Below are 26196 nucleotides of genomic sequence, written 5' to 3'. Positions count from 1 at the left end.
GTTGCTCAATAAAGACACAAACTTTCCACTTTAACACCACTCAACATAACCCTTAAAGAATCCGCAAGCACCGACCATTTGGCTAGGCAGGACGTCAATCTCATCAACAACTCTTCCTTTTACTGCCTCAAATATCCTCAATTTTTTTCTTGCAGATTCCAAAACTCAACAACTGTCTCATTACTATCCACGTCTCACTCCCATGGAACAGTTCAATAGATTTGAAACAATAAAACTAAAAAAACCTGTGTATCTATTTATTTGTAGCAATACAATAGCAGTCTCAAATAACATGACTATGTTCTTATTAGGTATATAATACAAAATATAAGAAAAAATATTTAAAATTTTTTAAACTAACTACTTCTGATTTTAAATTTAATTGTAACTTAGATTATTTTATAGTATAAAATTCGGTAAAAAATGAGTCAAAACAAGAGATAAATTTCTCATCGGTCTAGTTCTTTTGGTAATGAGACCTCAGCTCTCTTCTTAAAATTTTACCGGATGCGCTTTTCGGTATAGCGTCGACGAAGACGAAGTTGTGAATTTGTTTGAAACTCGCCAGTTTTTGTTTGAGGAATCTTTTCAAAACGTTTGAGTCCGCTTTCCCGCCGGCTTTTAGCTGGACGAAGCCGACTGGGGTTTCACCGTATTTGTCGTGGGGAACGCCGATCACCCCGGCGTCCTCGACGTCGGGATGGCTCCTCAAAACGGATTCCAGTTCTGCAGGAGGGACCTGGAAATATGACTCGAATGAGAACACTGGAAAAAATTAGGATTTTGAACTGAATAATGTGGAAAACTCGCGACATCTTGGATAGAAGAGTTTACAGCGGAAGAAAAACAGAGGGTTACTGTTACTGTTGGTGATCATTAAAAGATAGAGAATGAAAAGTGTATTTCATAAATTTCATCCTCCAAGAACGTCTTGTTCGATTGAGGACGAAATATTATTTAAAATCACCTAATATATACAATTTTTAATATTTAGATCTAAATCATTCCTACACTTTTGCGCGTTTGTCTTTTATATTTTTTCTATATGGACTCTCTCTCTTCCTCTCCCTCTCACATTCTCTCTCTCTCTCGCACTATATCTCTTTCTCTATCTTCTCTCTTTCTTTTTCTACATTTATATATTATCTCCCTATGTTTTGTATGGTTTTGTGTTTCATTCTTTGTGTGGTTTTTCTGTTTTCTGTATCTGTGCGTTTTATTTATTTATTTTTTTGTGTGCGTCATCTCTCTCACTACCTTCTATTTCTTCCTTTTTCTATTTCTATATCTCTGTTTGAGTGTGCTTTGGGATTTGATTAGTCAATTGATTAGTAATTTTTTTATTTGTGTTATTTGACTTTTGTTTCTCTCTGTCTCATTGTCTTTCTGTCTTTCTTTCTCTATGTCTATGTCAGTCTTTCGGCTCCCTATCTCTCTCCCTATCACTCTCTCTCTCTCTCTCTCCCCCCTTCTCTCTCTCACTATTTATTTTTTCTACCAAACTATCTCCTTTCTTTTCTCGGTCTTTCTACATCTCTATGGTTTTGATGTTTGATTAGTTTTGGGTACGTTTTTAGTGTTTCTTTACAAATGGATGTTTTCCTTTAGTCTCTGTGCTTATTACTCTTCTTCCAATTTGTCGCTTTCACACTCCCTCCTTTCTTTCCTATATCTTTCTATATCTCATGTTTTCTATATTCTATGTTTTATACATGTCTGTTTCTATGTTTATGTTTTGTTGGGCTTGGTTATTCTTGGGTGAGTTTGGTATTACTTTATTTGTTTTTGATTTTTTCTCTCTACTCATTATTTCTCTATCGTTCTTTCTCTATCTGCACCTAGATATCACCCCTAAATTTCTTGTATGAGATTAGCCTCGTGTGTATTTTTTGTGATCTTTGTCAGGGCTATTCTACCAATGCCCTCCAAAGAATATGTCTCCAAAAAAGCTTTCCTTTTGTCCTCGTAGTCGGGACATACCATTATGATATGGGACAGGTCCTCAGCTTCACCGCAGGTAGCACAGTTTCGAGTTTCCTTCAAACCACTAGGATTCTCATGATTAGACCTGTATCCTAGCCCACAGGCGGGACTTTACCAGCTGAGCCTTATAGTTACGGTTTCTAATTTTATCTTAGCAGTTCGACCCTATTATTTCTGGCATTGTGGTCACAACAAGCGGCCGTGTCCAGGATGGACCACGGAGTTTCCCTCAAACCAATTCTAAATTTATAAGCGCCCTATAGTAAGTAAAAATGGCGTTAGTTAACCAGGTGGTAAACCAACCAATACAGTTGGTCCATCCCTATCCATCCCTAATACAGTTGTCCACCTGGGATCTATTGTAATACTTAAAAGAGGGCCCTTATATGGTAGCCCTTTACATATTTGTGTGGAAGTCTCATTAACAAGAAACAATAAAAAAATAGCACAAAACCTTTTTGCAAGATAATAAAATAATTGTTAGAAAATTAGAAAGAAATGAGAAGAAAATATGATTCTGTACAGTCCAATGCGTTTCAGTACAGATGAAGGCGAAATTAAGCCCGTTTTTGACCGCATAATCTTGCAATGGTAATTTATCGTCATTTTGAGTTTCCTCGTTTCGAAAGGAAAATGAAATAAATTATGGACAACAAGGTCTACAAAGAACTTCCATTTTAATACATACTCTAAGTAACTTGTAAAACTTCTTTATCTTACTTGAAATCCTTTGACTTTGATCAACTCTTTGAGTCTGTCTGTTATGTAGACGAATCCTTCTTCGTCGTAATATCCAACATCACCTGTGTGAAGCCAACCATCTTTGTCTAAAACTTCATCAGTTTCTTTCTGCCTGTTGAGGTATCCTTTCATCACCTAGAAATTAAACCTTTAAGTTGATATTCGTGGGCATACTCTTTATCGCATACTCTTTACTTTCAAAGAATTTACCTGGGGTCCTTTTACGCAGATTTCTCCTTCTTCGTTGTTTCCCAGGGCTTGTTTTGTCTGAATGTCCATGATTTTGACAGACGTGTTTGCAACCGGCGGTCCAACCGAGGCGTACAGCTTTTTTCCCTTGATCATATTACAGACAACAGGGGCAGTCTCGGTCAGCCCGTATCCTAATAAAAAAAGGTCAATCATGATACGTATTTTCCTTCCAATAGTGGGCTAATTTTACCTTGTTTATAAAAGACATCTTCAGAAAACTTTTGCAAACACTTCTGGATGTCCGATTCTCCGACAGGAGCGGCCCCATTTATGATTAATCTAACGGATTTAAGATGATCTGTTGTCGTGTTGGTGCTGTTTCCTATATAAAGGAGTAAAGGAGGGGCCACGTAGAGTACCGTCGCCTATTAAAAACCAAAATTACGATTTTTTAATTTCAAAATAAGGCGATTCATTTGGAATTTACCCCGTAGTCTTTAAGCGCGTTTAAGAACTTCGTTTCTTCAAATTTTGGCATCATGATTAGTTTAGCGCCTAAGGACAACGCTTGACAAAGGACGATCACGAATCCGTAAATGTGAAATATAGGCAGTATCACTGGCAAAACCTCTTGGAAATTGCCTATAAATGCATAATGTTTAATGGAAGGGAAATGATTTTTTGTCATTTATTAGAAATAATCTATACCTGAAGAGACTTCGATATCTTTCACTGCGTGCATGGCGACCAGGTTTGCAATTATGTTGTTATTGGACAAACAGACACCTTTAGGTTGACCCGTCGTTCCGCTAGAATATGGAATCACAATTGTGTCCTCGCCTGAGAACTTTTTCGGCTTGAGGTCGTACAGCAGATCCGGATCCGCGTTGGAGACAAGTTCATCGTAGCTTTTAACACCTTCAGGGTACGGATCTTCCATCCCCGGAGTCAGGACGATTTGTAAATCCGGGAAGTCGAACTTCTCTTTGATTTCTTTCAAAGTTTCGAGTTTGTCTGGATAAGTTACCGCGAGGACTGCCCCCGAGTCTTTTAATTGATAAGCGATCTCGTCTGAAACAAAGACAAAACGATTAGTTTCATAATATAATTTAACCGGTTGAAAAGAACTGACCTGCCTTGTAAGCTGGATTTACAGGAGTGACGATAACACCAGCTTCGATGGCACCGAACATTACGGGAGGATGTTGAATGATATTAGGCAGAATCGTTGCTATGACTTGGCCGGGTTTAACTCCAAGATCTTTTAAAAGGGCTACTCCAAACTTTCTGCATTCGTTTCTCAACTCTTTGTACGTCACTTCTCGCCTTGTTACACCGCAAACCTGGAATAAGTTAATAACAAAATTAACAATGAACTGAATTACAAATCCTCAAATATAATCCACTGTCTTCCGAACCCATCAGAACCTAAGAATTGACGAAAACCTTAACGTTATTGGAGGACCTGTTCAGAACACTTTCCACGTCAGGCTATCCCACCATTCTAACCCACTAACCCAAAGCACTTTTTTTGATGTCCCTTATAGTGCTGGATCAGAGAGGAGAAACAGAGATGGCTTCGTGACTCCTATCCCCATCTGCTGTTGTTAGTCCAAAAATTGTTGAAAAAAGCTCAGGATTTATTTCACAACAAGATACTTTGTCCTCGTACCTCAAAAGTTTTTATTTTATTATTGTAATAAATAAGTTTATGAACTGAAGATGACAATAAGCTGAAATGTATCTGAAAGTCCATAACGAACCAACTAAAACTGCTGCACAACTATTATATCTTCAAAAAATTAATTACCCTCCCCCCCAACAAAAAAGCTTTAAAGTTAAACACAATTTCACTCACCAATGCTGTATGATTGTGCCATCTGTCGATCCACGACCAAAGATGGTCGGTAAACGTCGTCTTCGGCAAAGGCGTGTCTGGAAAAGGAGATTTGACGATATTCGGGTTCCATTGGGCATATTTGACAGCGAGGAGTTTTTCAGGGTTTGCTATTTTTCTGCAAATAAGGCGATGCGATCTGACGATGGAAATAGGACGGGTTTGTTGTATTATCGAAGGAAATCTTCTACTTCTCGATGTTATCCTAGCCAGCCTGCTACATTCCTTCAACACCGACATTGTGCTAAAAAAACGAGAAAAAGTATTGTATTATTTTTATATTAAGTGTAAAAGTACAAAAAAAATTAACAGCCAACAATAAAACATAAGGCACAGGTTTCATTCTTACGCCAAACGTCGAAAAATAAGAGGAAAACGTCCGTTTAAAAATGATAAAATATAAATAAAAAATTAATTAAAAGTTTGGAAGTGAGAACTTCCGAAAAACTCCCGATAAAAAGTGTACTCACATTTTGTACTGTGACCTGAAAAATCTCCAGCAGATCGCGAGGATTCCGGCGATATTTTCTTAAGTCTCTATGGGTATCCTAAGTCTTCACTACTTTGTACAAAAGGTAACCGTAAAGGAAAAACAAATAAGATGAAAGACTTCCGTCCTGTGTGACAATTTGACTACTTAGTGAGGAGAGCTAAGTCCTAGTCGCGGCGAGAGTATGCCGGGCGGGGGACTTAGGCTTGTACGCAAGCAAGGGCCTAACCCAAAGTTTTTGCCTTCTTTTCCATCTATCAAATCTCTTGGCCCATTTTTTTATTAATTTGTTTCAAATCGTTCAGGAATGTTTCCACGAAGGACCAGTCAATGCTAATTAAAATAAACATATGGGAACATAAAACAATCTAAGAAACCAAGGTCCAAAAAATAACAAGATAAAACCTAAAACAAAAGCCAAGATTAACATCATCATAACTATAAAATACGCCCAGAGCCTGTCATCCGGATGCTCTCACCTTATAATCATGGAAAACGGATCTGTAACACAAGCCATTTTACATCGATGTTCAATGGTATTGAGCCTAAATGTATCACGCAAACACAACATAAATTTCTAAAATAAAAAATGTCCTCTTTGAAACCTAAACTTCCTCTAAACTCTTTTAAATGTGTCAACACAACCAAACCAAAGGTACCGTAAATAATTTGTGCACACTCAATAGGAATTCTATACAAGAACTGGAACAAAACTTTTACGTGAAATGAGCCATTCTTTTAACAAGATCCAACTTTGTAGTAGCCTTGAAGATTGCAGCATCAATATGATCGAAGAAGTTGCAGTGATCGTTACAAATTACCCCGAGATCTATTGTAGTATCTTAGAGACATCCACCACCTGCTTACCCTGACTAGATTAAACAAATTTAATTTTATGCATTAAATTCATTAGAGTTCCTGGTCCGATTGACCGAATGACGTTTTTCAATTAATTAATCTTTATATAAGGCATAGGTTGAGATAAAAAGTCAGTGTCACGAGCGGGATTCGAACCCACGACCCTCGACTATATACGCCGCTGCTCTACCACTTGAGCTACCGTGATTTCGATCCACTCGGTCACAAACTTCCCACCTCAACCCAACCTTTCGAATTTTCCCTCCTTTTTGCCATTTTTCAAATGTCGTGTAATCTATTCGTAATCTAAGCATGTAAGCATGTAATCTAAGCATTTTATTTTCAAGTTTCTCTCCACTTAAGCTAACATTTTTTTTGGTTAACCGGCTAATTTTAAACTACTTTGAACTTGTTCATGGCGTTATTTGCTGACTTTGAATTTTTATCGCGAGTGCTTTGCAGAAAATGTGCTGTATTACTCCACGATGCTCACGGTTTAGGGCCACCGGAAGTCTAGAACGAAGAGAAGATAGTGGTCGGCCGCGTTATACGACGGTTTCCTTGATAGATGGCCAACTCTAATCGGTCCATAATGTTAAGGTGAGCTCTAAAACAGTCATCAGAAGGCTTCGTGAGAAGAGCCTAGTCTCTGGCTATAAGGTTCTCGACTAGTGAAGAGGCATCGAGTAGAAAGGCGACTATTTGAAAATCAGCGTTTCGCTTGGTTACTTAAACAATGGGGGGGGGGGTGTAATTTTACAGATGAGTGCCGGTTTTTTTTTTAGGCAGTCAGATGACTATGTGCGGAGAAGAAATAGAGAACGCTTTGCTTCATGTGTCATGCGCGAGTCACGGCCTTTTAAAAGACAGTTATGGTATGGAGTGGAATAACGGTCATGCCGTACCGAAATGATACAAAATGGATCTTTGTCTGCACTAAGATACATTGAGGAAGTTCGTCTCGAAGCTGCTGTCCCATTCGCTCTATTTATTAAGGACAACTTCGGGTTAATGCATGATATGCTCGGCCATTACGACACTAAGGGAGGACAGAAATATTGTCATTGCTGCAAGACGGAACCCTTTCCATAGGGCCCGCCAGATCCTAAATGTTTTGGAAAGGCCTTTATGGTCACGTAATCGATTGTGGGAAGTTAGCCTTACATCGTATATCCGTTTACCTGCAGCAACAGCCCACTACCAGAAACTCAGGAGAATATGATGCAGCTACCTTGAAGAGAACACCAATTGGAATGCTGTTATGTTTATCGATGAGTCGCGTTTCTGTCTGGACAGCAGGCGCCGAAGAGTCTTCCGAGAACAGGGGATGCATACAATGCCTCAAGTTCGTGCTCCCTTCAGTGCAGTTTGGAGGAAGAACTGGACTCCAAATTGTTGAAGGCAACCTCACTGCAGTCCGTTAACTCCAAAACATTTTGGATGAATACATCCCTCAAACAAGGGATCTTATTGACAGTGATTTTCGATTTCTGGATGACAATGCCAGCCTCATAGAGGTTGTTCACGAGTGTTTAAAAACCTGGGTACCATTCATTCAGTTAGGTATGTGGAGTATTTTTGTCCTTTACCCTTTTCACCTATTATATATTGCTAACCGAATTGAGGGTTGATGGAGTACTTAATATTCCGACATCCGTCTCTTTTACACTAAATATTCACGCCAATAAATACATTCACTGTAGGCAAACATCCACTACTATACACAACTTACAATTAATTAAGGTTTTTAGTTGAGATTAAAAAGTTAATGGCACGAGCAGGATTGAGTAGCGGGAGCGAGAGACGCCGCTGCTCTACCACTTGAGCTATCGTGACCTCGATCCACTCGGACACCAACTTCCCATCTCAACCACACCTTTTGAATTTTCCGTCCTTTTTGCCATTTTCAATATATACAACTATACACAACCCTGTTTTATATAAAAATCGGATAAGGAGACTGAGACACCCACTGCCGTGCTCACGCACAATTCTCATATCGGGGGTCATTCCTACACGCTTTTCATACGGAGCCAAGAAATTGCACCCTTCAATTAGGTGGGGGCATCGAGCTATCTTTCTCTACATCCGCGGGCTTTGGTCCAAAAGTAAGTGCCCGTGTGTCAACCTCTCATGGCCTATTCTTAATCGGGTGAGACTTTTACATGTCTTGAATCATTTTCTCCGAGTGCCACGCCAATAAAAAAATTATATTTGTCTGTCTATTCTGACAATACCAGGGCGTTTTTCAATTTTGTTTGTTGCATTTAAGATATACGAAGACACATGTGGTTATTTTTGTATTTCAAATATCATGTCTCGTTCGAGAGATAGCTTGAAGTTTGTTTATTTGCCCGTTAAATTAGAGGCAATGACCAACGAATTAATATAAACAGAGCTTCCATAAAAAAAAAAATCTCAACAATTTCTTATCGGAGATTGGAAACCGTCCTTTCTTTCCCTCGGTATAGAATTAATCTGGAAAGATTATATTTACTCAATTTAGATATAAATAGATCCCAGGTTAATAAAAAAGTACAAAAATTGAATAATTGATCGTTTCTCTAACCGATAATCGTGCGTTACGCAATGTGCAAACAACTGACATTATTCACGTCTGGTTTGGATAAAATGACGAATTATTTTTATTTATTCTTTTCCTCGAAAAATTCAATTTTTATTTCTTTTGTAAGACCGGCCTTAAACTGATTAGGTAGGGCAAGATGTGATTATTCAAATATGTTTACTTCCACAGCGTTTATTTATTTATTTGGCTCACACGAAAAAATCTGCCGTTCATTACGTAAACAGTTTCTGTTTATTTCGCATTGATATCATGATATTTAAGATAAACAATTTTTCCCCTTTGTTTTGATAACTTTGTAAGAGGGATAACTTCAGAAAAACTCAATAATAATAAAAAAAATAAATGTTTTTTTATTGCATTGCTTGAGTGTGTTGGAACAGTCTTAGATAGGGTTTGGCACTCCAGATTGCTTTGAAAACAAAAGAATACCGTTTCTCATCAATCAAAAGACAAATCTGACACACCGACTCTGCCGAATCCGTCGGGGTTGAATTTTCATCTTATTTACTCATTAGGGCGGTTCTTCCTCAAGGAAGCATACTTCGGCGTTTCTTTTTTCAATATGCACTGCAGATTTTCCTACACGTGTTCAATTTCACACTGGTACAGTGATTCTAGGAGGGAGGGAGAGAGGGTGAGAGGGAGAGAGGGAGAGAGGGAGAGAGAGAGAGAGAGNTTGATTTATTTAAACTGAGGGAATGAGTGAGTGAGAGAGAGAGAGAGAGAGAGAGAGAGAGAGAGAGAGAGAGAGAGAGAGAGAGAGGAGGCAATTGGAAGCATAAAAGTCCTCCAGTGTTGAACATAAATGTTCTCCCGTTACCTACCTTGGACTTTTCATGGACTAACGACTGACTCGGAATACACAAAACTGAAAAGACAACGGGTAAACAGTCTTACAAACTACTTGACTGTTCGAACCGTTAAAACAAAAAAGAAGGAAGGTTCGAACGGTTGTAGGTTGAGATGGAGAGTTAGTGTCCGAGAAGATATAAGTCACGGTAGCTCATTGAAGTAGAGCAGCGGCGTATTTAGCCGAAGGTCGTGGGTTCGAATCCCGCTCGTGACACTGACATTTCTATCTCAACAAAGACCTTACATGGAAAGAATTATCAATTGAAAGATGTAACTTGGTCAATTGAAAACTAAAACGTAAATGAAATAATAATAATGAACGTATTTTAGATTTAGTTTTAAGTAAAACTGATTCAAAACAGAATTACATGAGAGTTTAGTACCAGTTGATCCACATAATTCTGCCATCTCACTGAATTTTACTGTTCGAGGATATTCAAATATATTAACACGTTCATTTGCTAAATTTGAAAGCTACAAATTTCTCAACATTTAATGAGTGTTTTGCTAGTCGATCGGAATGCGTTATTTGAAGGTAAACATGTTTATAACTGCGTGCAAACATTTTATGATTTCTTGTTTGAGATTATTGATAAATGTTCGCAAAAGATTGTTATTTCTAATAATTCGTATCTACAATGGTTCAATGATGAGTTAAAATTATTTAAAAAAAAGGCTCATAGAAAATGTAAAGAAACAAATTTTGTTGATGACAATAATGAGTATTCCAGATTGCGAGCTGAGTGCAAAAATACTAAAACTATATGCCATAGTGAATATATTAAATTTACTAATGGGTTTATTTCTAATGATTCTAGAAAATTTTTGTCTTACACAAAGAATTTGAAATCTTCACCTGCTTCCTAGCAATTTTTGCTATTTAAATAAAACTAGTACCTTTGAAAATGCAATTGATCTATTTGCTGATTTTTTTTGCAAATGTTTATTCAATTTGTAATATTAATACCTCGAGTAGTTTATCTTTGAACGATCCAAATTTTTCCTTAATACAATTATTCTTGGCTAATGTCGTTAAAAAATTAAATCTTTGAAGCCAACTAATTGAATAGGTGCAGACAAAATTCCTTCTGTTCTTCTTAAGAATGACGAGACGTTGGCTTTCCCTTTACATCTTATTTTTGACAAATCTTCGAATTCCAGTATTTTTCCAGACAAATGGAAACTTAGTTACATTAAACCACTTCTAAAATCTGGCTGCCTATCTGAACTTACTAATTAACGTCCCATTTGCCATTAGTTTTCCATTGCTAAACTTTTCGAATCTCTTGTCTATGTTATCATTGCCCCTCTCTATAATAAATTTTTAAACCCGAACAAAATGGTTTTCAACTTAACAAATCAACCACCTCAAATCTCCTGCTGTTTGAAAATTTTATACCAAATGCTTTTTCCAACAATGTTGATGTAATTCACATGGATATCGGTAAGGCATTTGGTTGTGTCAATTTTAATTTGCTTTTATCGAAATTAAATGTTCTGTGCTTTCATGGACCTATATTGTTCCAGTTTCATTGTTATTTGCAGGGTAGACAGCTTCAAGTAAAAATTAATAATTCTTAGTCTAAATTTATCGAGGTAAAATCTTGAGTGCCGCAGGATTCTCATTTAGGCCCTTTATTATTTCTGACCTGTATTAATAAGGTTACTGAATTTCTCCTTTAAAATATAAAATTCTTGTTCTTTGGCCCACGATGTCAAGCAATTAATAATGATGCTCAAAAAATGGACTTAAACTTAATTTTCATAAATTCTTGCGATGTCATTTTTTTTGGATGTTATAAAAAAAGATAATTCATCCTATTTTGGAAACACATTGGAACGACAAACTGTGACCACAGTCAACACTTTAGAAACATATTTACAATAAAAAATTATTTTGCTCCATAATTTATAGTCGTTTAAATTATTCTAGTCCTATCTGGTCACCCTATCATAAGAATCTTTGTGCCCAACTTGAAAGAATCCAAAATAAATTTTTATGATATTAGATTAAAAACCCCTTACGCGGATATATGCAGAAATTATATTTGCATAGTGGTCATTGCCCATTTAATTATACCTCAAAAAATGAGAATAACAGAGATAGAAACCTGCGGGCTATGTCATGAAGAAGAAGAGTCATCGGAGGACGTCCTTTGAGAATGCAAAGCTTTAACCGGAAATGGTACAGCCTCTTCTGAAAGGCGAATTTGACTCCTGAAATAATAAGTTAACAGGGACTACGCAAAGTGCTATCTATCTTAAGATTTATACATTTTCGAGGCAAGGAAATAAAGAAGGGTCAATTGTACTATTTATAGGTCGCCGTTGAAGGAAGGGAAACTTTGGTCATCAAGAGAGAAAAAGCTGCATCAATAATAATCAATAAAAATAAAAAACTGTAAATGTCTTGTATTTTTTGTAAGGTATCATCATCATCATCATCATCACATAACAAGCTAATTTCATATCAATTGGGTAGTCAGCAACGTGCGCCCGCGATTGAAGCCTGAATAAGCAGACGGTCAAATATTTAGTTGGAAGGCAATCGGGTAGTATATCCAATTGTTAGTCGAGTAGTATTGGTCGACCAAAGTTGGTTGTCTATGTATTATGTATTCCCATAAGACCCAATGCTTAATGAACAACCACTTATTACACCAACCACATCTGACTAAACGTCTGCAGTGTGCGGTGGCCCTGGGCTATCATTATTAACACTGGAATCCACCACAACTTCATGGAATCATGTGTCACCTCATGACATTGAAACATGTGCACATAAGGTCAATAACAAACATCTCAATGGTGCAACAATAATAACAATGTCTGATAGACAGGCAGTAACGGGCTCTACGAGCCTAGGAGATCAACTCAAAACTAGTCTGGAATTGCCTAACAAAACTGGGATTTTCAAATGATTTAATGCTAAAGTGAGTCCCGAGTCGTAAGGGAATTGCAGGCAACGAGGCATCGGACTTCTTAGCTAAAAAGGAAGCTTCCGATCAACGCATAGGCCCAAATACATTTTGTGGCATAAACTATAACCACATTAAAAAAGAACTGGAGTCTGTGGTAACTGAAGTATATAAATTACTAATTTTAAATTTATGTTGAGGTGAGCGGCCCCAGAAGAAAAGTCCAAATGCTTCGTTCAAAACATTTATTGACAACGTTTCGGACGTCTCACGTCCTTCATCAGGTACATAATCATTGTTCTTTGTGTCAGTAACACCCTTTCCGGCGTCCCAGACCATCAGCAATTTATTGTTTTTCGTTTTAGATATTTTGGGAGGTCAATCGACACAAAAAAACAACATGTTTCTGATGAAGGACGTGAGACGTCCGCAACGTTGTCAATAAATGTTTTGAACGAAGCATTTGGACTTTTCTTCTGGGGCCGCTCACCTCAACATAAATTTAAAATTAGTAATTGATTATCCAACGGCCGACTAATACAAGGACAAGAAGTATATAAAAATTGCTGGTAGCGAAAACCAAGCGGAAGACTGAAAAACAATCCTGAAAAAAATGAACTACCACCAGAAAACCAAAGACGATTATGTCTAGAAGAGAAAGAAATGGGAGAACATATTATATGCATCTGTCCTACAATAGCTAGGAAAAAGCAGATATTGATATCATAAATAAGAATTCTCTATTTCATAAAAGGTAGGAAAATCTTCCAGAAAATCCATTAGAAGAGATCAGTACGACAGACGAAAATTTAAGGCGAAGAAATCTCGACGACACCAAATGGGGAAAAAAAACAAAAAACAAGATTATTTGAAGATCAAGAAATGCGGTCTGGTGTGACGTAGGTTCAAGAAAAACATTTTCTGTGACCCCCTTCATGTTCCCTGAAGATGATCTTAATAAAGTTCGAAACGTTGGCATGATAAAGAAAATGTTTTTCTAAAACCTACGTCACACCAGACCGCATCTCACGATCTTCAAATAATCATTGGCTAACGGTCATTGAAAACCACACATAAAAAACAAGGTTCTCATGACGTGTTTTGGTCCCAAAAATGAGCTGTTTATTTGAGGCCACGTTTCTGCAATCTAATGTTTTGCCCTAATTGGTTTCTCCACTTACAAAGAAAACATGGAAAATTTATCTATTTATCCCAGACTGTTGATCGAATAGAACTTCCGTATGAGTTTCATAGTTCAGTTCTATTTTTTTTATCGCGTTCTATTAATCAAGCGCGATAACTGACATAAAAAGCGTATTTATCAATTACAATTAAAAGAAAAACCGGCTTTTTATCAGTCATAGAAAATGATGCTGAGTGGGGTTATTTGTTCAACCAAAAATCCTTGTCCTTCATTTATTCCTTATTTTTAATCCATTCCTAGGGCTTAACCAATTTTGCCAAACTTCTTCCCTTATTTACAGATGTAATATTCAATTGACCTAATAAAAGACAACGCTGTTGTCTTTTAACCTATTCGTCAATAGGTCAAAAATCAAAACGGACAAAAAATATCAATGAATAAAATCAGACTAATGTCCTTGTAAATATCAAAGGGCAGTTATGTAACAATATAAATATTAAACAATGATTATTCCCCTTAAAAATTGACAGTTATACGTTTTTATTTGCAATAAATAATCGAAATAGTTACCCAATTTATTTGTTAAGTTATAAAACAAATCGACAGAAAAACAGAAATAAAACAAATCCGCTTCAAATTGTTCATAAATTAAATTTCTCTTTATTAAAATAGAACCATATTGGTTATAAAATAAAAAAAAATCTTCCCACTAGATAAAACTAATTATAAAAATCCCTTAACCTGATTGATTATTTATTATTAATTAAATGAATTCATAAAAGGAGAAAAATATAATAAGTCCTTATTTATCAGTTTTACGTTATCCTACAATAAACACAACAATACTTATAAGCCCCCGTATGCGTCCGGAATTCAGAGGAAGGTTGATTGATGTGTACCTCCTGATTAATGGGTGCAATTTCTTGGATTCACATAGAAAATGCACAGGTATGCCACCCGATATGAGAATTGTGCTTGAGCCCGATGGCAGCAAGTCTCCTGATCCGATTTTGAGGAAACAGTGTTGTTTTATTGTAACAGTACTAATAGTTTCGTATCCACAGCATGTGCTGAGTGTGAATGTATTTATTAACATGAATTGTGAGAGGACCGATGACAGGAAATTGAGTACTCATCGACCCTCAATTAGGTTAGTTTATAGTAGGTGTAAAGAGCGGTAGAGGAATATTGAGTACTCCAACCCTAACATAACATGTAAATAGGAAAGATTTTATTTAAGGACGAATGAGAATGTGAATGGATTTTGATCTAGGAACTGCTTGAGAATGTGTCCTCAAAAGAAAATACTCCCCCCTGTTTATTTGCATCAAATACCACTTCCTACTGCAGATCATGTTAAAACTCGGGTCTGTACAATGACAATTATATGAAAAAGGAGAAAGATGATGTGGATTAGAGAAAATAATGACAGAGGGTAGAGGCTGTCAATCCACCAAATAAAAATTCAAAAAATTTAATGTGCAATGAAAGAAATGAGTTATCTTTTATGGTTAGATTAAATTTAATGTGTGGTGTTTAGTGACCGTTAGCCAATGATTATTTGGAGATAGTGAGGTGCGGTCTGGTGTGAAGTGGGTTTTAGAAAAACATTTTCTTTATCATGCCAACGTTTCGATCTTTATTGAGATCATCTTCAGGGCTCAAAGTGTTTGTTTTCCGTGTAGATGTCTTCTCAACACGACACATAAGGATGACACATCTACACGGAAAACAAACACTTTGAGCCCTGAAGATGATCTCAATAAAGATCGAAACGTTGGCACGATAAAGAAAATGTTTTTCTAAAACCTGCGTCACACCAGACCGCACCTCACGATGTGCAAATAATCATTAAATTTAATGCTAAAATTTTATAACATGTGGGATTCACCACTCTCCCAGTTCTGTGGCGGGGTGTTTTATGAACAATTTTCCTGAACTCCAGACATAATGAAATAAAATTATTTTCGAAATTGAAGAAAATTGTACTGTCAATTTCCTTTATTTTAATCTATAAACATCTAACCAAGTCTTAGTTTTGAAGATATATAAAAAACCTACCACAACCGATACAATGATTCCACCCATTCGACGCTCTAAACACATTGATTGCACGAATCATCAGGCTTCATTTAATTGCTCGGTTGAGCAATCAGACTACCATTATCAAAATGGAACTTAGAACAATATAAATTAGGTAAGAATTGAGAATAATTAGGTAGTAGGCTCACATTAATGGCTACTTGACGTAGTTTATCAACAACCTTCTAAAAAGTGCTAAAGTCATTAACAATTCTTAATATAATTCTAGACATCCAAAGTTGAATTGAAATTTTTTAAAAACATTTTTCACCTACCTATAACTCCCCCAGCCACTATATCAGGGTTGAAATTAATTTTAAATCTACTGGACTTATGGCACTAGAATCGATCATTGCATGGTGGAATCGATTCTGTCATTGCCACTGAAGTGCTTCATCAGAAAAAGCTACCATTTTAATGTACAGCACTTCAAAAACCTAAGAAAGACTGATACCTCAAGAGATTGGTTTCTCAATTGCATAAAGCTCTCAGGTTGGTGGGTTATGATTTTCTTGATTTCAATGGTCCTTCACGATTAAAGAATGAAAGCGTAAACAAGACAGACCGATGGATGATATTGTATCACCTGGCATCCAAAGAAGAATGATTTCATCTCATAACTCCCGCTATCGACAAATTTGTTCATTTCGTGGAGAAGAATTTTATATGACAAACTATATTGGGATACGAAAACAAATCACGCAATTATGATTTTACAGAGATGGCGACATGAGGTTTTTTTATAATTGGAAATACAGAGGCAATAAATACCAACATTGTAGCATGTGTGTTGTATGAAAACGAAAATTTATTGCATATCTTTCTAAAATATCCAATATATATAGGAACAAGAGATCATTACTTAAGCCATTACTTCCAATTTAGTATCCTTAGAAGATCAGCTATGAAACTTTGTAAAGTTCTCATGCCTAAAAAGGATCAGTAACGTATGTAATTTTTTTAGGGAAGCATTAAAATCAAGATCATTCGATCAATGAATTAACTCAAATGAACTTGTATGTAGCAGGTAAGTAATAACATGGATCCTATATATGTAATTGCAAATATAATTGTATGGTTAAGTAAAGATAGCATAATCTTTCTTTTATTTTTAGCGAATGTAATGCTGATTTAATTTTTTAGTTCCAGAGGATTTTGATATTCTTTAGTGCAGTTATCAATTCCACGCTTAAATTCTTGTTGTTTCGATTATTTACTTATAAGTATTTTCAGTTATTTAAGTTGTTGGTTTTAGTAATAACCAGCAATCAGAGGAATTGTTCTTTTGATTTTGATACTTGCTGTATGCAGAAACGTCGATATGCAAAGACAAAAATCTATGAAAGGCCAGACCTCATGTAAATTGTACCTCATACAAAAATTACAGTGTGATTAATAATTCAAAAAAATATTGAGAGTACAGAAATCGCAGTATTTTATTATTTATTAGTATTTTCACAGGAGGACTTGTGAGAGGTGGAATGTTAACGTAGCATGAAGAAATGGATGTGGAAAACTATGGTAACGGGTATGGCGACAAACCGAGTGGAAATAGAATTTTGTCTGGTTCCAAAGAGACACGTGAGTATAGATGCAGATCCCAATGTTTTGAAGAGAGGGAAAAGGAATGGTCATCAATAAAAGATGCTGAAAGAACGAAAACTTTCCCCTCCTAGGTTATAGTTGCATAAATATAGAAATTATACACACATTTAAAACGACTAGCATCTTAATAAATCATAGAAAAAACAAACAGATCGTTTAACTTGTATTTTCGAGCAATAATAAACATTCAAGCCCTTGTGGCCTGGGTCCCGTATTTTCCCACGATGTAAATTTATTAGATTTTTTTACTTCGACCGGCATTTGTTTTATTACCTCTACCTTTAATTCCACTATTTTTCGTGGTCCGCATGACCAATTAATACAATTCAACTGATTAAAGTTTTATGTTGAGATAAAAAAGTCAGTGTCACGAGCGGGATTCGAACCCACGAACTTCGGCTTGATACGTCCCTACTCTACCACTTGAGCTATCGTGACTTCGATCCCTTGAGACGGGAGCTATAGTGACTTTGAGGTGGGAAGTTGGTGCCCGAGGGGATCGAAGTCACGTTAGCTCAAGTGGTAGAGTAGCGGCGTATCAAGCCGAAAATCGTGGGTTCGAATCCAGCTCGTGACACTGACTTTTTTATCTCAACCTAAAACTTTAATTAATTGAATTCTTTCTTTAATGCTTGACCATTCCATGTGTCATTAAAATATCATACGTCAATTAAAATAGACACTCATGTAATTTTTAAATTTGTTTTTAATTTTGTGTATATGTATTTTTTGCTCATTGTTATCTATTACCTACTTGGAGGTAGTTGTAATGTACTACAAATTAAAAAAAAAATACAAATATTTATATGCAATGCAAAAATGTTTTACGAATAAATTTAAACAAATATAATTTATTGTTTATTAAAACGATAAAATAATCATAATTACTAAAAGCTTGAAGCGTTTCAATCACCCGTAAAATAAATATAAAAATACACATTAATCAATTTATAATAAATCAAATTCTAATTAAAAAATGAATAATATATAAAAATACAGTAAATTAATATGTGGAGTAATATTTTCATATTTTAAGAAAATATACAAAATTACAAGTACAACTTAAAAACGACTTTTACAATTTCGCCCTTGTCCAGGGGCCAAACCGACCATCAAATTAATTAAAAATAATATTTACTTTAAAAACCAAAATAAATAAGAAAAATATTAATTTATGCAGTGTTCAGGAGTGAATTATGTAAAATATATTTATAATTGCAACAAATTCTTTAAAAGAACGAACATTTTTTTAAATTAAAGAAATTCATGTGTCAATTATATAATAATCACAGATTGTTGAAATTGAAAATCAAATTAATTAAAAAATAATATTTACTTTAAAAAACATAATAAATAAGAAATATATTAATCTATGCAGTATCCAGAAGTGAATTATGTAAAATATATTTATAATTGCAACAAATTCTTTAAAAGAACGAACATTTTTTTAATTAAAGAAATTCATGTGTCAATTATATAATAATCACAGATTGTTGAAATTGAAAATCAAATTAATTAAAAAATAATATTTACTTTAAAAAACATAATAAATAAGAAATATATTAATCTATGCAGTATCCAGAAGTGAATTATGTAAAATATATTTATAATTGCAACAAATTCTTTAAAAGAACGAACATTTTTTTAATTAAAGAAATTCATGTGTCAATTATATAATAATCACAGATTGTTGAAATTGAAAATCAAATTAATTAAAAAATAATATTTACTTTAAAAAACATAATAAATAAGAAATATATTAATCTATGCAGTATCCAGAAGTGAATTATGTAAAATATATTTATAATTGCAACAAATTCTTTAAAAGAACGAACATTTTTTTAATTAAAGAAATTCATGCGCCAATTACATAATAATCACAGATTGTTGAAATTGAAAAGATTGTTAAAACAAAAACACAATCAATCTCAATTAATTTCTCTCGACGTCCCCCCCCTAGTTTATAAATAAGAAGCAATTAATTCAAATAATTGTTTTATTCGTTGGGAAATAAAGATTTAATCATTTCGACGATAGATGTGTTTTAGAAATTGTAAAGTTGGTGTGAGTAGTTTAATCTCTTAAAAAAAAAAATAGTGCTTACTCATAGTTTGTTGTTTTCAACGCAAACAACAAATCGTGAGCAAGAACTGTTTTGTTAAAGAGAATGGAGGTGTTTTGTTTTAGTGTAAGTACAGAAAAGGGGGGCAGGGTATGAAAGTAATAAGCCTCACCTCTACTTCTTCGTCCTCACAAATTGGTACAAAATCCAGCCCACTGGCGATGAGGCGATGGCCTTGTGAGACATACACAGATAATCACGTACTGTGGACCATGACAACAGTTCTGTCAGTCAAGTCTTATTTGTTAGTGGCCTTCAGATAACGTGCCGTGCTGGGTGGGAGCTGGTTTCGTAGTGGGAGAAGGGAGAAACAAACATTTTGATACGGAAATAGCACTAACAGTATAAGCTCTATCTATGCATAGGTCGCCCAATACGAGATATTGGCTAGAGAACACCAAGTGAATTAGAAAAAGTTGTAAAGTCTTACGTCTTGGAATATCGAGCACTCTGGTAGTGTGAATTTATTTTTTATTTTCACCTATTCTATTCCAAACCAAAAACATATTTTTCACGAAAGTAGTCTTTATTTTTTAAAAATCGATTTCGGGGCACGTTCCCCCTCTTCAGCTGTTATGTATGCCCAGTTTCATGAAATTGTTTCGATATTGTTTAAAAAAATAAAGACTACTTTTTTTTATGAAAACTGTGTTTTTGGTTGTCCCCGTCTGTACAATAGAATGGGTCAAGCTAAAAAATAAATTAACATAACAATCTATAGATTATAATAACAGCAACAATATTATCACGATGAGATAATCGATTTTTAAGAAATAAAGATTGCTTTTTTAAGAAAAGTGTGTTTTTGGTTCTCTCCGTCTGTACAATAGAGTGGGTCAATATAAAAAATAAATTAGCATAACAACCTATAAATTAGAATAACAACAATATTATCACGATGAGATAATATAGTTTTTAATGTATGAATGTAATTTATTGGCGTGAATGGAGGGGCTTATCCCTTGCTACACCGAGGAGAAATATCGAGTACTCTGGGGTAGTGTGAATGTAATTTATTAGGTGAATGGAGGGGCTTATGCCCAATTTTCCCGAATAATAAAAAGTCTTCTGGGTAGTGAGAATGTAATTTATTAGCGTGAGTGGAGGGGCTTATCCCTTGCTACACCGAGGAGAAATATCGAGTACTCTGGGGTAGTGTGAATGTTATTTATTAGGTGAATGGAGGGGCTTATTCCCTTGTTATTATGTTTACTGCCTTTATGCGTGTATTTTTTGAATTGTAGTCTTTAGGTTTTAATAGATTAGTCGATTTATTCTCTTAAGTAGGATAAGAAAATAATAATCGGGTTAACAAAAATATAAAAAAACCTCAAGACACTTACAATAAAGTAGGTCAAAAAGAATTTTCGAATAAATAATTCAGATTCGTTTTAAAGTCCTTACATACGAATTTTCATCACGATAAAATATAAGGGACTGGAGATCGCCAAGACTGGAACAAAAACCCCAAACTTATCCACAAAATTCACCGACAGAGAAACTCCGACACACGCATCCACAGTGCGACAGAAATCATGTAGAGCCAGCACTGAAAGTGTATAGCCAAAACGCGTCGTACAGACCATTCCAGCGAGGATACGCAGTCTAAAATGAAAAAAATGGACAATTTTGAGCTGGAATTGCCAGGGAAATTTTCTTTCTCCGAATTTGGGTTTTCCACTTAAAAGTTTTAAAATGCTCTGGAGTTTATCCAAATTCAACGTTATAACAACTTACATTCACTAATTTCGTGGTCCGTTTGACCAATTAATACATTACAATTAATTAAGGTTTTTAGTTGAGATGAAAAAAGTCAATGGCACGAGCGGGATTCGAACCCACGATCTTCGGCTAGATACGCCGCTGCCCTACCACCTGAGCTATCGTGACCTCGATCCACTCGGACATCAACTCCCCATCTCAACCCCACCTTATGAGTTTTCCCTCCTTTTGCCTCCGAGGGTTCATATAACCTATGCTGTTGCCAACCCAAAAAAAAAAAAAAAAAAAAAAAAAAAAAAAAAAAAAAAAAAAAAAAAAAAAAAAAAAAAAAACAACTTTTGGAAAGCCGAATATATCTTGTTTCATCGTATGCCAAGCATATATTAAATTAAATGAAAGTTTTATTTTATTTCTTCGGTTCTAATTTATTTACATTCAAATTTGTGCCCTTAGCTGTAGTTCCCCGTATAAAGTTTCCTGTAGATCAGTGCAATCGTTTCAGAATTATCATTTTTGTAATTGTCGAAAAAAGCGAAAGGCGAACATTTTTCTGATTTTTTAATCTTTGAACTTACCTGAAACTAATAAATTAGTTTAGATAATAGAATATAGTTTATTATAATAGAAATAATAAAAACTAAAATCATCGATATTTGGTATTGTAGAAATTGAAATAGAAACATAAGAAAAACTGACCTTAATAAACCTATAATTTTAATAAAAGATCAAACCTTCAATTTTGAAAATTTCATAAGCTAATGTATTTACTTGATCAAACGTTTGATGCCAGGATCCCTTGAGTGCCCTTTCACATTTACAGTTAAATATCTTGTATCTTATTTGACATATCGGGGTTGTTTTGATCTCATTTTAAAGCTGTTAGATACTAGATACTAGACGATACTATTTAATGAATCAATTACATTACGTAAGATTTGCGTCAAAACATCGTCATCTATGTTAGAAAGGAAAAATAAAAATTACTGACAATTCATTGGTAGAAAACACTATGACAATTAGACGATGGTTAGTCTCAAATCTACATTTTTATTTTATATACATATAAAAATTGTTTTCCTTGCTTCGCTAGTTCGCTGACCGCCCTAATCGTTTATCTCGCAGCTCCAACATAAACTTAGGGTACGTTTATGTTGAGTTGCGGCCACCGATACCCCCTTTAAAGCGTTATATACACGGCTTATATATTTGTTTTCAGATATAGAAATTGTGGCCACTGTTTGTCTAAACCGTTTGGTAAATCTTGACTCATACATAAAAACCACCTCTTGTAATGCCCACAAACTTTTGTATTCAAAATATTTATTTTCCCATTTTGGTGCCTGCAATGAATGCTTGCTAACTTCAACTTTTGTAAATTTTATTCTTGACTATAACCATTCGTCATCTTAATTTGTATCTGCAAACAAGTATTCATTCGAGCTATCTATTAAATAAATTAACTTTTTTTATTTAGATCTGAAGATGTTATAATATATGACAACAGCCAGGCACGTTTTCATCATTCGATGATCATTTATCTGATCCTCACTCTGCATAAGCATGTTTAACAGTTATTTAATTTTAGATTATCTTTAATCCTCATGGGCGTAGTTCCTTGCATTACCAAGAGAGAGCGCATAAATATGATCGGTGCTGAAGTATTTTAACTAGATCATCAGATTATTCCGAGATCGTGAGATGCGGTCTGGTGTGACGTAAATTTTAGAAAAACATTTTCTTTATCGTGCCAACGTTTCGATCTTTATTGAGAACATCTTCAGGGCCTGGGTTTTATAAACATTGTTTAAATTTTACAAATACATGTAAGATGTGACAAAATGAATTTATACAATACTAGAAATTTTAGATTAAAAAAAATGAATTTATACAATGCAAAAAAAAATTTAGATAAAAAAATGAATTTATACAATACTAGAAATTTTAGATTAAAAAAAATGAATTTATACAATGCTAGACAATTTTAGATTCAAACAAAGTATTTGTACTCACTCAAAGTGTTCGTTGTCCGAGTAGAAGTGTCATTCTTGTCTGTCATGTTGATAGTGCCAGTGAGATATCGTACGTGTATAAATACGTGTAATATATACATGTATAAATTCATTTTTTTGAATCTAAAATTTTCTAGCATCGTATAAATTCATTTTTTTTATCTAAATTTTTTTTGCATTGTATAAATTCATTTTTTTTAATCTAAAATTTCTAGTATTTGTATAAATTCATTTTGTCACATCCTACATGTATTTGTAAAATTAATTACACGCATAACAGTAAAAGGAAGAAATGAAATATTGAAAATCTTACTTTACAAAAATTATAGTAGGTTCAGGGAAGGTTTTATCATCTGAGCTCTGACAAATTTAGAATATAAATTGCCAATTTATTTTTACTACGTTGAAAACAACTCAGCAGTCTTGTGTAAAGTTACACTTTTGAACATTTTTTCACATATTTTTTTCCCAATCGCGCATATTTTCAGCGATAGACAGGTAGATAATATAGATAGATGGATGGTTAGATGGAGAGGGAGTGAGCGAGAGAGGCAAGAAAGGGATAAAGAATGAGAGGGAAAAATACATAAAAAACAAGAAATATGGTGGGGGGAAAGAGAAGACATGAAAGAAAAAGAGACGGATAGAGGGAGAGTGAGAAGAGCAAAAGAGAGAAAGAAAGGCAGAAGAAGAAAGAAAGAAAGGGAGAGCGAGATATATTGGTGTATAGACAGACAGGTGGAGGAAGAAGGTAGATAAATTGAAAATGGGAGGAGGGAGAGAGAGAGAGAGAGAGAGAGGGAGGGAAAGAGAAGGAGAGAGAGTGAGTGAGAGCGAGGGAGGTGAGAAAGAGAAAAAAATTAATGAAAAAGAGACAGAAAAAGAGAAAAAGAGGGAGAGATAAAGAAATTGAGAGATAGATAGATCCGAAAAAATAAAAACTGAAGTAAATGAAAAACGAGGTATTAAGGTTTGCGCTATCCTGTTAAAGAGGCCAAAGCTCCTGCGCTGAAGGAGGATTTCGTAATAAGTAACATTTTGGAATAACCGGTATCGTCAGCTTTGAACATCATCTTGTGTGTCATTCCATCAGGAGATCGCCACTCGAAGACACCCGTCACAGTCCATACGCCATTTACGAACTCTCCTTTTTCCCTTCGTTTCGTTCCATCATCAGTTTCATACCTGAAACACAATTTTAGATTATTAAAAGCAACGAATGAGACGTGTGATCATGAGCTCAATGTCGTTTACACATTTATTTTTCTGGCACTTAACCTTTCTCATCTCATAACATATTTGAGTATATTTTCCTTCATAATTATTTTGTCGTATTTTTTTATTATTGCACTATTAGATTATAAGGACGAAATGTCAAAAGATTGCACAAATGGCGATGTGCTTGTGGAAAATAAGTTGCAACATGTCCTCGTGTCTCCTCAGTAACGAGCCGAATCTCCTGGTGAATCCGGTTTTGGAAGTCCTGCTTATGAATATGAAATACAATTAATTTAACAGCTGCATTTAAAGAGAAGTTAAAATTCCGAAAAAAATGTGTCACAAATGTTTTGGCAGGAGCGCATTGTGGCCGTACTTGGGACATGAAACACCTTAGGTCGGACTTAAAGAGATAATGTGTTTTAGAAAGAAAGCATCCCTCTATATTATTTATAAAAGATGTAAATGCAACCAGGAAGGTAATTTGGAGGGACTTAACCGGGATTATTCACGCCTATAAAACTTTGCTGCAGAAACTTACGAAAAATCGTAGCCATCGGCGCCTCTGTTTTCGTTGTGGTAGTACACAATTCTCGATCCTGCGTTTCCCAGTTTGTTGTCTATCTCTCCGACTGGAGGAGCCGAATGAGCTTCACTTAGAATAATTGCAATCAAGACCAAAGCCTGAAAAAATTAGATTAATACTCTTTCCTTTAGTATCCTTTTCCGATCCTTTAGTCTTGTTTTCTCAAATTTCGTTGATAACGAGGTCAGAAAAGAGGATAAAGATCAATAAAAGTTTTTTATTCATTTTCATTTTTATTGGATAAACACTATTGATTGAGCTATCCAATACCAAGGACAAAAGAACAAACAATATGAATCCCAAAAAGAAGTTTCACAAATTGTTACAAATTTTATGTGTGTATATTGAAAAATTTAATTATATTAGATCAATTGGCTGATTGAGTTTTGTGTTCATAAAATGAAACAATTACAGAAACCGAAAAATGAAAACGGAATTTAATAAGAAGTTCATATTAATTTGTGAAATTCTAATCTATTCGACATTACTAGCGTCTTCAGTTTTATTCTGTCGTGTCAAGAAACTGAATGTCGTCCTGAGTAGTGGGTGAAGGTTGTATACAAGCGTTCCAACCTTACCCTTTTGGGTACAAAATTGAAACATTTATGTTATTTTCGTGTATTGATATATAAATTGCAAATAATTTCAAAAAACAAAGTCTGACTTTTGTTTATTTAACCGTATCTACTTACGAGGAGCTTCATTCTTCTGATGTCCTGGTCAAGCACCGAATGTAATAATCCTGGGTGGGGGGTAGGTGTTATATGCAAGCACTCCCACCTAACCCTTCACCGAAGGATGTTTCCGCGGAAATGTTATTAATACTGATCGAAATTTATCATTTGTGCGATGTATTGAACAATAATTTACTCATTTGACATTTGAGAAGCATCTGAGAAGGTTCAGGTCTTACTAAATTTACTTTGCCAATCAACAAAATAAAAAATGTGTATCATTATGATATATAGTTTTTCTAAATAGATTAATTGTCATTTTATCATTTGTATATTTTTTAAAATAGTTTTGACTTGTCGATGTTTGTAGGAAGTACTCTTGACATCTTTTAGAATTAAAATAACTTCATACCAACCACTCTTCATTTTAAAAGTAAAATTTATATATCGACTGTTCTTTTTAAAATATTTGTTTAATCATTAATTTTTTATGTTTAAGCTTATTTCATTTATTCC

The 26196-nt window shown here is 34.7% G+C and overlaps 2 protein-coding genes across 2 annotated transcripts; both read right to left on the bottom strand.

The window, feature by feature from the left end:
- Positions 1-242: 242 nt before the first annotated feature.
- LOC106661126 (4-coumarate--CoA ligase-like) lies at positions 243-19726 on the bottom strand. Its single transcript, XM_014384338.1, has 9 exons — positions 19584-19726; positions 4775-5057; positions 4049-4259; positions 3625-3987; positions 3404-3558; positions 3167-3341; positions 2935-3107; positions 2704-2859; positions 243-739 (listed from the first exon to the last, which is right to left on the bottom strand). The coding sequence occupies exons 2-9, from the start codon at positions 5051-5053 to the stop codon at positions 458-460; spliced, it is 1794 nt and encodes a 597-aa protein (XP_014239824.1). The 5' UTR covers positions 5054-5057; positions 19584-19726; the 3' UTR covers positions 243-457.
- A 4355-nt stretch (positions 19727-24081) lies between these two features.
- Positions 24082-25808, bottom strand: LOC106661233. The gene is made up of 3 exons (XM_014384501.2): positions 25699-25808; positions 24962-25104; positions 24082-24387 (listed from the first exon to the last, which is right to left on the bottom strand). Exons 1-3 carry the CDS (start codon positions 25708-25710, stop codon positions 24180-24182), a joined length of 363 nt encoding a protein of 120 aa, XP_014239987.1. The 5' UTR covers positions 25711-25808; the 3' UTR covers positions 24082-24179.
- Positions 25809-26196: the final 388 nt, after the last annotated feature.

The sequence above is a fragment of the Cimex lectularius genome, unplaced genomic scaffold (genome assembly GCF_000648675.2).
Source record: "Cimex lectularius strain Harlan isolate CLEC.00 unplaced genomic scaffold, Clec_2.1 scaffold194, whole genome shotgun sequence".
Classification (NCBI taxonomy): Eukaryota; Metazoa; Arthropoda; class Insecta; order Hemiptera; family Cimicidae; genus Cimex; species Cimex lectularius.
This window is presented reverse-complemented; position numbering and strand designations above follow the sequence as displayed.